Source organism: Falco cherrug, chromosome 5 (assembly GCF_023634085.1).
Source record: "Falco cherrug isolate bFalChe1 chromosome 5, bFalChe1.pri, whole genome shotgun sequence".
NCBI lineage: Eukaryota > Metazoa > Chordata > Aves > Falconiformes > Falconidae > Falco > Falco cherrug.
In genome coordinates, this window is record NC_073701.1 from 58505487 (window position 1) to 58523411 (window position 17925).

The window sequence follows — 17925 nt, forward strand, 5'->3', positions numbered from 1 at the left end:
GCTAGGGGTTGTATAAAATGAAAAGTTAAAATACCAACTGTGAGTCCGAACACTTGAAACAGTGGTAGAAATGTGTTGAGCCCACACTCTTGTCGCATTGGAGTAGTGTCTTGCAGAGGGGTGCCCTTTGCCCAGAGCTGCTTCACAAGGCACTCATGTTGCCATGTGGAGGAGCAGGCTTCCATCATTCCTGCTGGTTTTGATGGAGCTGAAGTTGCTCCAGAGCTGGGAGAGCTCAGAGCTTCAAACCACGTGCAGTTAGCACCAGCTGGAGGAGTGTCTCACACTTTCAGAGCAGACAAAATGAGAATCAGACCCTAACTGTTTTTCTTACTTCAAAACAAATGCCATAAAATTTAACAATTTCCTCCTAAATGTCTCCTATATCTATGTGGCAGAACTGTGAGTTTCAAAGCAGTGTTATTTCCTGAGGCATCCAGGCAAAACATGACCATGGAGAAACACTTTCTGATGGAAGAAGATTAAAAAGAGTTCCCTTTAATCTCAAATACAACTGTATATATATTTTAGATTGAATTTTAAGAGGTGAACTAAACCCACCAGAGATAGATTTCTTCCCAAATGAAATCTTTATTGTGGTTTAGAAAGTCATGAATGGTTTAATATAGGGTTTAACACTGAAAGACTATGTTTTCCCTAACTATAACACTTTTAATGGGAAACTAATACATGTCTTTGTGGTAAGTGGAGAAGTTACCCAGGTGTATAGAAATTATCGGTGCTGTAATCATCAAAAGAAAAAAAATTATAAGGAGGCATGAGAATCGATAGACTCAAACACCAAACTCCACTAAATTACATAGAACTATGTGAAGCGCATGCATCAGGCAGTCCCTTAAAATAACCACCTCCTTGTATGAGCTGGAAAGGCATGAAAGATTCCTGTCTTGTATTTCAGGAGGTCAACACATGAGTGGTCTTACTGAAAAATAATGATGAGAGGTTATGGTTGGATTTAAATGGACCAAGACAGCAATAATGCCACGGAGCTTTGAAAAGTTACTGTTCTCCATTAAAGCAATATGTGTTGGAGGTGTTAGTTGTGAAATAGGTTATTTTGACCTTGTTGCATTTGACTGGCAGCTATCATTCAGTACTCTATTAAAGCATAACTATTTTCCTGACTTTGGAGATCAAAATTTAATAAAAATGCTCAGACAAGAAAAAACATCTGTAGGTTTTTTTATTGCATCTGATTTTGAAAATTTCCATTGAATATATTTATTTACCCAGATATTGATTAATTTGTGCTTATAGCCCATTTGGTATGCTTTTAGGTATCTGAGGTGTAGGCATTAACCAGTTAGAAGTAGATGGTGCCAGGGATGGTGGCATTTAATAGTTTGCAACAGGAAAACATGAGCAGAAAACTACTACATCAAGGTGGTAGGATTTTCTGCCCGGTGTGAACAGCGTGCTCCTGACCCCACACGGCAATATGCCTCTGAAGACCCAGAGAAACTCTAAAAGTCATTGTTTCCCTCAACAGTCTCTCCTAGATACAGAATTGGGTATTTTTGCTATTACTCTTCAGAAGCTCACTAGCTTCATAAGGAACATAGCTGAGGTTTAGGCGCTGATAGACTGTATCCACAGCATTGAACTGGGCAAACTAAATAGAACGGGGTAGATCCAGATTCAAATTCCTTCTCTCCCTGTTTTACAGCAGATCCAAACCTGTTCTAAGAAGGTGCCTTTATCACTATGCTGTAAATTGTTAATGATCTTTTAAAGTATTACTACAGTAATACTTGTCTTTATAGAAGATTCAGTGATTTACACAGGAACCAGGATTCAAGTCTTCCCTAAGTAGGCTGGAGCAACTGGGTTATTCTAACTTCAGGTTCAGTGAAGAAAAGATTTAAACAGAAGAGCAACTTCACTATAGCAGCCTTAAGAGAGTTTGCTTAGGACTGAACTGTATAGTCCAGTGTTTTACAGACCCTTGTGGAAGGAAGGACACCCGGTGTTAAATCTTGCTCCAAATCAGATTGCGTGGCAAAAGCAGCTTAGATGTTTTGACAGTAGGAATGCCTAGAAAGCCCTCAGAGTTCTAGCATTTAATTCTTGTTTTCTCATTCAGTCCCATTTCTGCAGGATATATTGGCTCCTAAAGAATGTGCCTGCTTGGCTCTTTATCACAGATAACTAAATGGATGTAATCAATATTTTAACTAAAACCAGGGATCTGTATTTTTTTTCTCATTTGTTTATATAAAATAATTAAATTGAACTGGTGTGAGTCAGACAAACCCTAAAAGAGCAGTAACAGTTGAATTGAATAGCAATAACTGAGTTATTCTGGGCTTAATATTTCTAAGAAGCATATTTTTAAGAGATTTTAATGATGTCAGAACTACCTAGGTAAGAAGAGGACTTCCTTTTTTAATCCTGCAGCTTTTTATCTAAATTTGCGTGCATAATTCGACTCCATGAGTTTAAAGTTAAACATATAATTAGGTGGTTTTAGGATTGGGGTCTTGCTGTTCTTTGTATTTTTTGCACCTTAAAATGATAGTTAATTGTGTGTTTGCTAGAGATATTTAGTCCAGGCAGAAGCATAACTTTTATTTGTAGTCATAGTCATCTATTATTTCCTCAGAAATCACTTTTTTTATAGGAAAGGCTGAAACAAATCGATTTTTTGAAGTCTAGGTACTAGATAGTACGTGTGAATTGTTAAGGCCATATTGTTAAGGTTTTTTCCTATTTGTTACTTTCAGGGAATTCAAGCACACCAAACAATTCCCTGATGGAATTATGTTTAAAACAAATTTTATGTATTTCTTTTTTATTTTAAAAATGCATAAGAAGATCGTTCCTTTTGTCAACAGTGTACAAACTAATTTTATTATAGTAGAAAAAAACATTGAATTTCTAGCGTTCTGTTTCATGATCAGTTTTGTTGGAATAGTTTATAGATTGAAGGCTTCTTCAAGAGACATAGAAACCTGAGGCTTCATTCCATGATGATTATTTCTGTAGTGAAAGAAGTGTGCAATGTGAGTTCAGGGCTTTTTTGTTGTTGAAATCTCTAATCCTGCAAATAGTTGTGGACTGCCTGACTGTACAAATACTGGACTAAATTTAGACTTTTAGCCCTGAACTGATTACTTAAAAAGAGGGAAAAGAGGAAGAACAGGTTAGTTGATAGAAGGTTAATTGGTATAGCTCTAAAGGGGAGCTTCTCAGTGGTTAGCAGCTGGAAGCTCTACACTTGGAAATACTTTAATTTAAAATCAAATATAAAAGCTACATTGACTACATGCAGCAAAGCTTAAGATTTTTTTTGTTTTAATCACAGACTTAGTCTTCTTCCTATAGCACATCCATTGAATTAATTGAGTTACAGTTGTAGAAAGCTATTTTAGCATAGCCAGCATCAGGGTACCAGACTTAAAATAGGCAGCTCTCATATAAATACTATTTGCCAGGAAAAAAACACCCTTGGATTCTGTGTGGGTAAAAGGTCCCCATAGGAATGTCAGCTGCTGTCTCTCTGCATAGAACAGATAAAGGAAATTATTAATCATTCATAATTATTTTGTTAGTTTTTAAATTAATTTTACTGCTTTCATGGATATTTAAATAAGGAGTGAATTTAACAGATACACCTTCAGAATTTTTAAATGTAAAACCAAGTCCCCTTCCCATCTTGTTCTTTGTTTCCAGAACACCACAGAATTCCTGCTTTGGAAGAGGCAAATTGGTTGCTGGGGAACATCAACCAGACTGGCTACTTCAGAGTTAATTATGATATTAGGAATTGGAGGCTGCTCATTAATCAGCTAACAAGGAACCATGAGGTAAGCTCATCTTCTCATCCCTAAAATCTGCTTTGGTAGGTGAACCTTCACAGTTTCATCACTCTAAATGATTCAATTTTTGTACTTGGCCCTCACAGGTTATCTCTGTCAGTAATCGAGCAGGCTTGATCGATGATGCATTCAATCTAGCCAGGTATGTTTCCTGAAAATAATCTATCCTCATACACATTGCTGCAATAAGTCATGCAGTCATTAACTCAGCAGTTGAGTGTGTTTCAACTTAGATATATTTTAAACACGCTTTGGTTCTTTTCTGCTCCCTTTTATTTTTTTTTGTATGGCACATAAACATGGTCTGTAGCCCATTCACTACTCTTGATCAATAATTGCCGTAGGGTATTTCCGAGTCTGGAAAGGTCTGATCAATTTTGCAGCAAGTTCAATTTAACACTTCGGAGATAAATAATCTCTTTCCTCTTTCTCTAATGAATGAGGGTTTTTTCTTCTGTTTCTCCCTAATGCCTTACCTCTCTTTTTTTATAACTGACCCTTATTCTGTATTTAATTTGTGATGCAAGGCATCTTCAAGCTTCAGTAATTTTTTTTGCCCTGACTTGTACTTTTATATCATTTCTCCAATATCTTTCTTTCCTTGTAATCTGCTAGAACAGACTCTTTTTCTGTGTGATGCTTTTCATGCAGAATGAAAAATCAGAGTTCCATTAAGCATTTCTGGAATTTATGCAACATTTTGTGTTTTATTATGATTAGAGAGAGAATTAACACATACAGTGCTGGTTAGGTAACGCCTTCTTTATGAACTGAGGCGATGGAATTGTACCCATTTGGAAAACAGGACATCTAACATGTTGATAATGAAAGTGTAAAATGAGAGGAAAGTAGTGGAACATTTCAAACTTTTGATTCTTGAGGTACCTGGGAACACTGCCTCAATAAAACACTGTGATGTCAAAGGCAGTGTGAAAAGAATTCCTGATACTACTGGCTTTCCTGTTTGCTGGTGTATTTATAGCCATATTTGAGCAGGGGCTTGCAAGAATTGGCAGTACTGAGGTACATTTCACTACAAACGGTCACCGGAGATCTTTGAGATTCAAGCATAGTGTCACACAGAAATTATCACTCAGTGATGTTCCAGCATCGCTGCAGTAAAACACAGTTGTGTGCCCTACCACGCTGTTCCTGCTGCCAGTGCTAGACTGAATATATGGCCTTTACTTAACAGTCCAGAGACATAGTAGGGAGAGACATCATGGGGAGAGATGGAGGATCCATTTGCTTTTTGCACTGCCCTTCATTCTTGCCCCATAGCATCTTCCCATTGGCAACAGCGAAGGACTGTGATTTGTGTACTCTCAGACTAGTAGAATATTGCAGAATATTCTGAAGTATCTAGACAGTTAGAAGAACACTAAATATTCAGTGATGTAAGAGTCTGTTCTGATTTTATTTGGTTTTGGCACCTCAGAAAAGCAGTGTGCAGTCAGACAGAGTCAGTATGGTGCTTTCTTCTTTTCCCATGCACTGAACACAGTCAGAAGTGGCTAGACTTCCCTGAAAAGCCAGACACCAAAAAAAGCTGTTTCTTAAACCTGTACTTGTAGGTGAGTGTTTTTCTTCTGAGTCAGTACCAAGCCAGTCTTCTAGGATGTCTTGTTCATGAAGCATAAAGGCAAGCCCATCCTACACTGTCTGGCCAAGTTTTGTGTATCTAAAATCCACCCACAGATTGGATGAGTAATGCATTCCCCACTTGCTTTCCAAAGCAGTTTTATGGTGATACTGGATCCTGCTGCTTTTCCAGAGGTAACTACACCAAAGAGTTGTGAAATCTTTCACAAGATTTCACATTGTCAAAACTTGACTTTCTTTTGATAACAATGAGCTGCAGCAGACTGCTGCTGCATTTGCTACTCATGCACCATGGAAAAAAGTAGTTGAGCTAAATATTGGCAGTGTATACACATGTGCATGCATAGATATTACTTATGAGGAAATATTCTTCCAACAGGGATACATAGCTAGATTCCTGTTTCTTTAAAATCTCTGCACAGACTCCTATCAGTAGTGTCACCTTGAGTAAATGCCTTACAAGCCAATCTGGGTGGAGGAAAGATCTGTATATTTACAACAGTAGATTTATGTTCCGTATTTCAAGAGTAACAGTAAGATATGTGGACTTGACTAAATGTGCCATGTAGGGTATACTTTTTTTAGTTTATTCATCTATTATCTTTCCTGTTAAAAAAACCCAGACCATTATAGTGATGCTGAAGTAAGTTTAATTAGCTAGCTGACTATTTGGTACCTTTTTACGAAGATATTGGTATTTTTTGTTTCATTTCCCCTCTCCCAGACAAAGAAAGATGAGGAATGGGCCTAATACTTGCTCTGTTCCCTTATCACAAGTAGGACTAGAAAGTCATCAAGAGACTGTTAGAAGAGGAGTGTGTTGGGGGCAGGCCTTGATGGCAGAGTGCCCGAACTTCTGCTATTATGAAAGCAGATGGAGAAGCTCTTGGTGGGACAGGCAACGGGGAATCACATGCCAACACGGTAGTGTGGCACGGCTGCCTCTGCTGTGTCGGGTGCTCCCACGTGACACAGCGGTGTTCCTAAAACAAGCTTCAAGGGCTGCCAAAATCACACAGACCCTTTCGGTTTCCTCAAAAAGTCAGTGTTCAGAAGGCCACCATCGGCCTAAAAGCAGCTTATCTAAACACAGCATGTGTTTCTCCCTGCCCGTATAATGTTACGTGATGGGGAGATTAAATGCATACGATTGTCTCTGACTGTGACATGAGAAGAGGTGAGTAGCCTTGTTGACCAGGCATAGAGATAGTAATTGGTAGTTTAGACCTGGCTTCGGAGAAGACTGGCTGGTTTTAAGGGTAATTTAGTCCTAAGATGTGGTCCCTAGCTGCACTCGTGTTATCTCCTTGTCTACAACTATAAAGATACACATTTTCAGAGAGAGTACTGTGGAATACATACTTTGGTTTTAATCCCTAGCTGTTATTTTCAGTGATAAAATAATACAAAAATGAAAACGTAACTTCTTAAATTCGTGCTGGTCCTTTCTAAAAGAATTTCTAACATGAATAGTTCTTTTTAATGTACTTAAGAGACTGTTTCTTCAAAATACCCTGTCCTTCTTAGAAACTTCTGAAATACTCCCTAGTGTGTTGTTGAACTTGATACAGATATAATGTGCAGTCCCCACCAGAAAGGTTTGACTCAGTCTTTCCACTGTCCTAATATGGTGTGTCCTAACATGATATTTCTGTGTAGTTTTACTGCTAACTGATTTTGTTTGTGGAACAAGTACAGGTCTTACCTTCAGTGAAATCTAATAATATTTAACTCTGGAGAAAGATGAAAAAAATTGCTCATATATTTTGGAGCACCACTTTTTTAAAAAAGAAAAAAAAAGAAAAAAAAAAAGAAAAAAAAAAGTGTGTTTGATTTCATTCCTCCAGAATGTTTATTAGCCTTTTAGTGTCCAGCATAATGACTTCACAAAAATAAATAACATAAACGAATTGATAGCTTCAAGGAGTATTTTAAGCTTTATAACTTTAATTTCATAAGGTTTTGCCCATTTTGTATGGAAATACATTCCTTCTTCTTCCTTCGTGTTTTTTTGGTTCCATAAAATTAATCAAGCAGAGTTTTACTGAATAACAACAATAAAGAAAGCTGGAGCTTGCTCACTGTGTTTGAGTCTTGCAAGCTTGTTTGTTTTTCAGATTTTTAGGTGTAATTCTGCTCTCAGCTGTAGTACTGCACACACCCTGAGGATCTGGGGAACTATAGCCTTGGAAGTAACGTAGCTTATGAAAATACATGCCCCAAATTCTTGAGCAAGAACAGCACCTTGGTGCTATATCTTCCCTTCTTCTTGAAGATCCTTTATCTTTTGTTTTGCATGTTTTCTGTGGAATTTCAGTACAATTTGAAAATGTTTATTATAGTAAATGGGATGTGTTCATTGTGAAAGCTGCGTTCTCTCCTAAGCTTAAGCTGAGAAGAGGGCAGTTCAGATAGCTCCAATAAGTAGTATTACAGGAAATAACAAAGATCCTCCTGTTTCTTGAGAGTGTAATGTTGTCAGCTTCTCCTTTCTCTTTCCTTAGGATAAGGGGTCAGTTAGTGAGTATGTGAGGTGGGATGCCTCCCACTTTAAGCATCCCAAAGGTAGATTTGTAAATCTGAGCTTGTCACCTTGCAGTAGACTGACAGTTAATGGAGAGAAACGTGCACCTGACCTGTCAAAGCCACTTAACCACATAGGATAAGATAAATTACCCTCCTAATGTCAGGAGTATTGTGGCACCCCTAGTTCTTCCTTGCTGGCCTCTAAATCTTTATATTCTCTTCCCCTCATTAAACGGTTGACTTAATCCAATATTATGTCAAAGGAATAGATCTGGTTTGTATTCAGTGTTAATCAGTGTTGGATCACATGTGACTGTGGATACCTATTTTACTGTCATATAAAATAGTTATTGTTCTTTCCAGTTCTGGAAGAATCCATCAGTTTTGTCTCTTGAAACCTAATGTGTTTCTCATCACCCTTTGACCATGCCTGCACCATCGTCAGCTTGCCGTATTAAGGCGGCAGGTGCTTGGTTTGTGTGCTAGTTGCTCAGGAAACCTTTTTTGATGCTGACAATATGTCTTGCTGTCAATTAATACCTTGTCTTCTGTTCCATGGTTGAAGAGATAGTGGTGGCGTTCTGTGGGCATTTTCCTGACTTCCTTTTCAGGCGGGTCGTAGGCCTGGGGACAGTACAGTGCATGTCAAGACTTCACTCTGGTTACACATTAGCAAAGGCCAAAGATAAAGCTTAGCAGTAGTTCTTGCATATTCTTAGCAGCATTTCTTTGATGTTTATTGGAAGCTTTTTCTTAACTGGATTAATGAGAAAACATAAAGCAGTGTTGTTAAATAATTGTTCTTCTGCTCCAGTCCCGGATGGCCATGTTGGAGTGCTGTCCATTTCCCTTCACAGATGAGGGGGAGAGTGAGCTATACTCTCTTCAGATGGTTTTTTTTTAGGCCAGAAAAGCCTGCCCCTGTAGACTTCAGAAATATAGGGAGCTGTGTCAGAAACAAGCAGCTACAAAAAAAACACTCTTTCAGAATTGTCTGTGACCTAAGCGGCTTCCCTGCTGGAGATGACCTTCATGAGAGTTCTCACCTCTCAGGATTCCATTCACCAGGCCACAGCCAGGAACCTGGTGCAGATACATGATGTTATGAAGGTTGTTTTCCTGCTGTTAATCACATCTTCTTGGCTTGCTTCTTTCTAAGCTGTGAGTTCTGCTGACTCTAGGAAACCAAAGTCTGAGGGTAAGGGAAAAGGCAGTGCCAAGCTACTTTTCAACATATAAATCCAGATTCTCTCCCTTGACACAAATTTATCTTTAACAGCAGGTGCTTATGACTCCAAGGTTGGTTCCAGAAGTAAAATACTGAAGTAATCTAATGCTCACTCTAGATCACCTTCTCACCAACTTGAACAGAGAAATTAATTTTAAAAGTAAGTCTCAGTTAACGTTGAAGTTAAAGTATAGCCTTTGGAACCTGGAAAATCATATCGTTGTTTTATTTTTTTTCTAAAAAATTAAAAAAAACCCAACACACATACACATACAACACACACACCAACAAATCAAAGCCAAGCCTCTGCTTGTTCCTTAAGTTAATTCCTAGATGTGAAGTATTGTGACTCCGACAACAACATATTATCCATTCAGCTACCTGAAGCAACACCACCTCCCAGAATCACAGAATCACAGAATGGTTTGGGTTGGAAGGGACCTTAAAGATCATCTAGTTCCAACCCCCCTGCCATGGGCAGGGACAGACACCTTCCGCTGGACCAGGTTGCTCAAAACCCCATCCAACCTGGCCTTGAACATTTCTGTAAACTGAGAGTTATCTTGTAACTAGTCCTCTAGTTTATACTTTCCATACCATACAACGTCATGCTCATGGGGGGGGGGGGGGGTGGCTAAGAGGGGCCGATCACTGCTCAGGGGCCGGCTGGGCATGGGTCAGCACGTGGTGAGCAATTGTGTTGTAAATCACTTGTTGTTTTTTCCTTTGGGTTTTATTACTCTCTCTCCCTCCCTCCTTTTCATTACAGTTGTCATTGTTGTTGATACTATTATAATGTTTTATTTTAATTATTAAATTGTGCTTATCTCAACCCACCAGTTTTACTTTTTTCCCCAATTCTCCTCCCCATCCTGCTGCGGGATGGCAGGGAGCGAGTGAGTGGCTCCGTGGTGCTTAGTTGCTGGCTGGGGTTAAACCACAGCAATAACAAACTAAACAGTGGAGTTCAACTGATCATCACTGTTCTTTTCCTTCTCCAGAGATTGTTTCATTTATTGTAACATTTGAAGTCTTCCAATATATATGAGCTAATTGGTTTCATGTTACACTTGTTTGTGTTACTTAAAGTCCTGTTCAGTGTAATGTCAGGGAAAGTCAAGGCATTTGAGGACCCTTTAAAATTCTGGGACTGGATGATAAGTAGGTGACAAAGGTAGAAGTTCTCATCTAGCCCAATTAATGTACTTCAAAATGTTTCAAATTTTCAGCAGCCAGATCCAGGGTTGTTGACCTTGTTTTGCTTGGGTATTTATAAACAGTCATATAGGATCTATTTAAATGAATTTAACTCCAGCCTTCATTATTACTCCTGATCACATTTGCTGATAGTTCAACACAGAGGCAAACAGGTATGTTAAGCAGCTCCCTTAGTTACTGCCTCTGACTACCAGCTAAGAGAGCGAGTATGAGATCGATAGATTGTATTACACTTGATTAATAGTAATATAGGTTTACTATTTTAATAAATGAGGCCTCATCTAAATTATTTCAGCAGATGCTATAGTAACCCTCTTCCACTGTCAGGCAAATGTTGATGATGGTTCACCAGCAATTGATTTAGATATGGCTTCCTACAGAATTTGTTGGATTTCCTTTGACGTAAATACTCTCTGAATGGGCCAGAGCAGCTGTGCCTTTTTTAGAAAAAATGGAAAGCTACAAATGTTTTAAGGTAGCCATCATTCATTCCATATGCTGCATGTCAGTCCATATGTTTTGTGACATATCACAGCCTTGATATCTGCTTTACATGGAGCTACACATTAAAGCTAACATTTGCATATGTTTGTACAAGAAGAATCAAAGCAGTTCTGGAGACTAAGCACACTTAAAGTCAATTCTGCCTTTGCAGTAAGTATCATATGTGCATCTGATCCTGTTGCATAGATAAGAGCAGTAAAGCAAGGTGTACAGTACATTCCAGGGAAGTGCCAGTGCTGCCTGGATGATAGAAAAACATGCCAAGAGCTGGGGAAGAAGTTGGAGAATACTCTTCAGCACATACAAAAGAGACACTGTGGATCTGAGTTCTCTGCAGTGTTTAGTGCAGGGGGTAGGTCTTGGTCTAGTATACATCTATCCTGTAGAAGTGGGTGATGTTATTCCACATCCCCACAAAATTTGCCTATGCTTCAATTATTTCTGGTACTTCTGAGTTATTATAGCAGCAATTGTTTAATCCTGTAAACTGCATTAACTCTGTTCTTAGCTGAACCCAGAATAAACTGACAGGAAAACATGACTCTGGTTTCAAGGGAGTGAAAGAATTATTTTTAGATAATGGCTGTTAGCCCATTGTCTTTTCACTCCGTTGTCTTGGTCTGTTACTGGTCTCTGAAGTCCGCTTGGTATGGATGTATCCATGTTGCAGCTCAGGTGCCAGGGACTGCTGTCTAGTGACAGGGCAGGGGAACAGTCTGTGAAATTATTTTTGGGAACATTAATTAAACCAGGTGTGAATTACATGTCAAGAGAACACCTGACTTGGAGATTGAGGTTAAACAAGAGGAGGAGAGTGACATGAGTGGACCTTGCTGAGCAACTTAGCAACTGAGTATTGGAAAGGGGGCTGAGAGGTGCAATTATGGCTTCACGAATGTGTGTGTTGGTGGGGCACGGGGAAGTCTTCACTCAGCACCTACACCATTCTGTGGGGGCCCTATACTTCCCTACCTAGCATACACCTGTTCCCTGTGCTTTCCTCTCACCTACAGGCTGCTTTTTCTTTCCCACAGCTGCCTGGTCAGCCCTCCTCCCCACCTCCCTTACCCGTCCTCACACAATAAGCAGCTTTTTTTCCTCCTTATCCTTACCCCAGAACCCCATTACTTTTCTTTCTGAGGTTCTGGCAGGGCTAGTATGGAGAGCAAAAGACCCTGCTGCTACCTGGGCCAAGGTAGCAGCAATGAGCCACCCTGAGAGGCTGGAGGTGCTGCTTTAAACAACCTATCCTTTTCCAACACTGACAAAGAATATATGAATGAATGGCAAGAGCCAACTTTTCTAGCTAGAAAAGACAATGCCGATGCCTCATCAGCATAAACAAAATAGTCTGCTGCCTTAGGCTACTGACTGCTTTGCCTGCTGTTTTGACCTGACTGCACCATTGCTTCTCAGACACGATCCTGCTTTTTGGGCTCATCCAATTGCTCTTGGCCAGGATCGTTGTCTAGAGCTCTGGTCTTTGTTGGTGTATGCTCTGTCCGCTTGGCAGAACACACTGCCAGGGTGAACTTTTGAATTCAAAGTGCAGATTATGCTTTCAAGTCTTTTGGTCTTCATTTCATGTACACTAAAGTCCCTTTGCTTGATAAAATTTAGAGAAGTCTTGGGGATCAATGTTGTCTTAGCTCAGCTCCTTCCTATTTAGTTAGAAATGTGGCTTTCTCTACCCAGAAATCAAGCAATAAATGACAGGAAGGACCATACTATGACTAAGACAGTGCACGGGGACTAGAGAAACTTGGGATGCTGTTTCTACTATAGACTTCCTGGGTGATCTTGGTAAAATCACTTAAACTGTGTCTGTTTTCTCTCTGTAGAATGGAGATAAGAGAATAGGTGAGGGGTTATGAGAATTTCAGAGTCTTTTACTATGAATAGCTTTATAGGGAATTGCTTTTGTAGAAACACTATCCAATTCTGTATATATTCTGGAAAACAAAATTCAGATTATATATGTATTTTCAAGATCAGGCTTCTGTGCTTTCCATATGAAGTTTCTAGCTTTTAAACACATATTTCACTTGGCTGACTGATATGCAAATTATAAACATTATAACAGGAAAAAAGATATGAAAAAGTATTGTGCATAATAATAACCAAACTGAATTTTGAATTTGCTCAAACATGCTGTCATAGATAACGTTGCCTATTGAGAACTTAAGAAATAGAAAGGCTGTTTCATTCTGCTCTTCCCAACAAAATCATCAAGAAAGAAAACAGGTAACACTTTAAATAATTGAGTCATCTGAAACTGACATCTGTTAGCCCCTGAAATACATTCAAATTTCTTTAGTTAATTTAGGTGTGTGAATTACATACTTCTCAAAAATCAAGGTTTCATGATGATGAAAAACATTACATACCTAACTTACTGCTTAATTTTCAGCAGTGAGATTATTCCTTTTCATCTTGCACTGCTTTGTTTTTATATATATATATATATATTTATATGGGGAAGAAGAGGAAAGAAGAGATACTGAACTCCAATTTGAAGGCATTTTTGTTGCATTTTTACAAATGGGGTTTTAAGTGTGGGTGGTTTTTTTTTCTGTTTTAAACAAAGGTAATTAATACAAATTAATATTAGCCTTTACTTATGTGGCAACTCTAAAAACTGTGCAAGATAACTTAAGCCATATGATACTCTGAATAATTACATTGAATTTGAACTATTCTTTGTAGGATGCTTCAAATGCTCTTGTGTCGAGTTGAATGTCACTTGAAGAGTCCTCAAATATTTTGCTTGTAAGAAAACATAACAATAATAATCAGGCTTCACTTAAAACCATCATACTCACTGAATCCTTTGATTTGTAGAGGTTGAATGCTGATTAAATTTAGTACTTAAAATGAGCTTGTAAGCCAAAAGTTGCTGTTGTATTTATCAAAGGGTAGGTGTGCATTCCTGTCCTATTTACGTGGAAGTCCATAGCTGGTACAAATCATAATGCCTCCATTAAGTCACTTTGGATGTCTTAGAAAAGCAGAGTCCTTATCTGGTCCTAAGGCAGCCCAGCCCTGGGAGTGGAAGATGAGGTAGATCATTCATTGATACTGGAGATCAGAGGGCCTTTTTTACAGGTTGCCCGTTAGTTTTCTATGAGAAAACATTCTATTTCCAGCTTCCCTTGTTGAACATGGATGGCAGTCATCATAAGTTTTTAATCTTTGACTTCCCAGTCATGCAGGAGTTGAAGGTGAAATCTGTGACTACAGAGTTGGTTTCCCTGTTGCGTGGGTCACCTTGCTTGAAGCCTTTTTTACCTGTCAGGGTTCAACATACCTGTTTTTACTCAGCTGCCAAAGAACTGCTCCTAAAGCAGTGTAGGAAAGAATATCCTGAATACATCAGTAGAGACACCAGTCCTTAGTCGGTCCAGAATAAATGAATAGGGTTAGAAAAAGCCAAATACATTTAAATTGGAACCAAGTTTCTCTGTGAATTATTCTAATCCACACACTTGACTTTAAAGGTAAAAGAATGAATAAGAATCCTAAACTGTCCCTTTACGGGTTAATGAGTATAATCTAATTATTCTTATATTGCACATGCATAGAAATAGAACTGAAGTTGATCAGTTGCACATCTATGTTCTGAAGAGCTGTGTTTTCCTCCTTCAAAACTACCCAGACAAAAAGCTAGTTATGTTTTACTTATTTCATAGGAAACAGATGATGCAGAGTGAGTTTTAAACCAGCAGCAACTAAATCACCTCATTTCCATTGTTTCAACAATGAAGACCAGTTTGCTGCCAGCTTGGATTTTCTAATTTTGATTTAAACACATGACTTATAATGACTTTGTTGAGTGGTGGGACTAAGGGATTTATGGTGCCCTTGTATGTGGGACTCTCATCAGTGTATGGCAACCCTGTCGTTTTTGTGACAGAGTCTGTTTGACTGGTGCTGGATTTATGATAGAAATAATTCAGAACACAGTAATAATTTTCCCTTGGCAATTACACTACCATTTGGTACTTTGTCCCTAAGGGGAAAATGAATGTGCTGGGATCTGTCCATAAGTTCAGCGGCTCAGTGTAAAGAACAAATCAAGGTCAGAATGCAGCTGAATACACACTGATGTTTCATAATATAATCTAGATTTCCTGCTTTCATCTGACGTATTAAAAAACCTCATGTAATTTAGAGATTTGTTTTGATTGCTATGAGATTTTTAGTGGGAATTCTCTGTGAGGGATATTTCATTACCACGTTCAGTATGTTCTTTTTCTGTTCTTTGCCTCTTTTCTTTGTAGCAATGACCACCCTAGCAATTTCTTCAGTGTAAACAGGATAGTACCTTGCTAAAGGTTGGTGCTTATGGTATTACATAATGTCATAAGACACTTTATATCTATATCTATATCTATTTGTCTTTTGAAAGGTCATTTTCCACCTTTGCCCTTGTCATAAAAATGGGATATCACCTTTTTACCACAGTTTGTCAGCAGCCTCTTTAAGCATGAAAAATCTGCTGGACCAGAACGTTTGTCTGGTGGTAATTTGTCCGATAACTAAAGGGGATCACTTTGCTACTCTGTGTTCCTGTTCTCCCGTTCTCCACTTTGGTTCAGCCGGCAGTTGTGAAATAAAAAATGTGGATGATAGGACAAACCTCGTGTGGTACAGTGTTTCTAACACATGCTAGAGTTCTCATGTGTAACAGTGGCTACAGAATGATTGATATGCTGATAAACGGATGAGTAAGGGCAACTATATAAAAAGTGATAAAACAACAAAGCATCTCAAATGTGATCTTTTAGGTTAAATTTTGCTTTTGTAGTCATAGTTTTTTTAATGACTCAGTATGGAGAAGGCTGGCTTAGAGATGGCTTGTAGAGGCTCTTTTTTAAGTCTGGGCTCCTATCCGTGTGACCAGTGATGTCAATCAAAACTCTCTAATCTAGAATACAATAAAGAGGGATGCCTGCTTTTTGTGGTTTATACTGAAGCTAAATAAACAGCAGTTCATTTTAGGACATGAAATGGATCTGTTGGTACCCTTCTGTGAATATTTACATTGCAAAAGACCTGAGTTATAATATTCTTATTATCATGCCTCTGAGAAGAGAAGCACCGAAATTCTAGTGCTCCTAGGATATCCATCACTAGAGGCCTAATTAAACAAAATTAGACAAAGTTCTGTCAGGAATGGCATTGGTATTAATCTGCTTTGGGTAGGGGAGAGAGTAGATGAGTTCTTAAGGTGGCTTCCAGCCTTTTCATTCTAGATGCTATAGGTGAAGTTTTATAAACTTTTCAACCTGCACTTGAGAAGTGCTTAACCTGAACATTGATATTCGTCCAGCCAATGTTTATGAATCAACACTGTTTGATTTGACTATTTTATCTGTTAAGATACTTGCCAAGACTATCCCAGATTCCTCTGCAGAATTTTTATTGATTGTAGATAGGTGCTTGTTAAGATTCTTGGGTGGCTACTGGAGACATACCTGGAGAAACAGTGTGACTGTTTCAGACCAGAATAAGATTGGACATCGCAGTATTTCTGCAGTGTTGGTGTTTTTTACCTGGTTTCAGTATAACCCATAATCAGGTATTGCCCAAGTGGCACAAAATATTTCCATTTTCCTCCAAGATGACTAACCTGGAAATAACCTTATCTCTTAGCCCTGGCTCCCATGCATTTGGACTTTGGCAGGCAATATCTGATAGTAATTTTTCTGGACTTTAAGGATAGCAGTATGATCGATGGCTAAAAAGACACATGAAAAATAAGGATTTCTGTCACTGACCTTCTAAGTCGCATTGTTGGAAGAGAGTGATAAATCAAGCTGGATGTGTAGATTATGTACTTATACTCTGTAGTGCCTTTGAGTAAATATTTCAAGAAGATTACATGACAGGGAAATTATTTTACATTTTTCCATTTGATGGGAAAGTTGCTACTATTACTTTTCTTATTATTGTAATGATAATTGTTAAACATTTCTGTTTAACATTTCTATGGGTCTGTGTTTTTCCACCAGAGTTCACAGAGATACTCAGAACAGGCTCATTCTGTGTTCTGCCTTCTTTCCTCATCTTGGTTGTTGTCCTGCTCCATAAATGACACAAGTGATTTCAATTAGTTGTCAGCCACCTGATGGTGTATGTATTTTACACAAAAAGATAAAACAATGAATGTACTTATCACTACCTCTTGACAGAAACTATTTAATGGCAAATAGTCTGGAAGTGCAGTGTATTTTGAATAAGAGGTTCATAAACACGGCTTAGTGGCTGACGGGAAAGAACAGGGCTATCGTGGTTTTCTCTAGGCCTCACAATAAAGTAGTGTAGAATATAAACAACATCCTTCCAAGGCAAAGTTCCTGAAGCACTTCTGTTTTCACCAGGGAAGTACTCCTATCTTAACTGCCACTTGTAAGAGGATTTTAGGTATATATGTCTGTCACAGAGGTCCAGCCTCGCCAGTGTACTTGAAGCACATCTGCCCAGCATGTACTGACAGAGTTTAACATTGATTATAGCAGCCATAAACCACTTTCCCTCAAAATCATGATCTGAAATGATGAATTTTTTGTCATTTATATAGTAATGTCATCCACAAAGACCTCCCCTCATCCCTGTTCGTGCTTTTGGGACTGATTCTGTTGATGATACTGTGGATAAGCTCTTCAAGGGTCATACCCAGAAAGAGAAGGAAGTTCAGGAATAAACAGGAAAAACTCAGACTGCCACAATCTGGTTTTGTGAGGAGGAGTATACCCTCAGGGAAACAATAGGAAAAGTGGGAAACAGGAGAGAGGCAGGCAGAATTGAATGTGCTGATAAATTTAGAAGTCAGAAGCAGTGAATGATGAGAGTAAAAGCTTATGATGTGAACAGGATGATTGCCATCAGTTAAGAATCATGATTTTGAAACTTAATAGGAAGGCTGAGAGAATAGGAATAAGAGATAGATCTCTCTGAGTTCACTTCTTATGTTTCTTTATGGAGAAGTTAAGTTTAAAAAGAAAT

General features: G+C 38.5%; 1 protein-coding gene across 1 annotated transcript in view; it reads left to right on the forward strand.

Moving 5' to 3' along the window:
* The window catches only part of TRHDE (thyrotropin releasing hormone degrading enzyme), a 214264-nt gene that overhangs the window by 161440 nt on the left and 34899 nt on the right, over positions 1-17925 (forward strand). Inside the window, exons 11-12 of the mRNA XM_027812500.2 lie at positions 3694-3827; positions 3926-3981. Of these exons, the coding sequence (XP_027668301.2) occupies positions 3694-3827; positions 3926-3981 (190 nt within the window). The remainder of the gene's footprint in view (positions 1-3693; positions 3828-3925; positions 3982-17925) is intronic.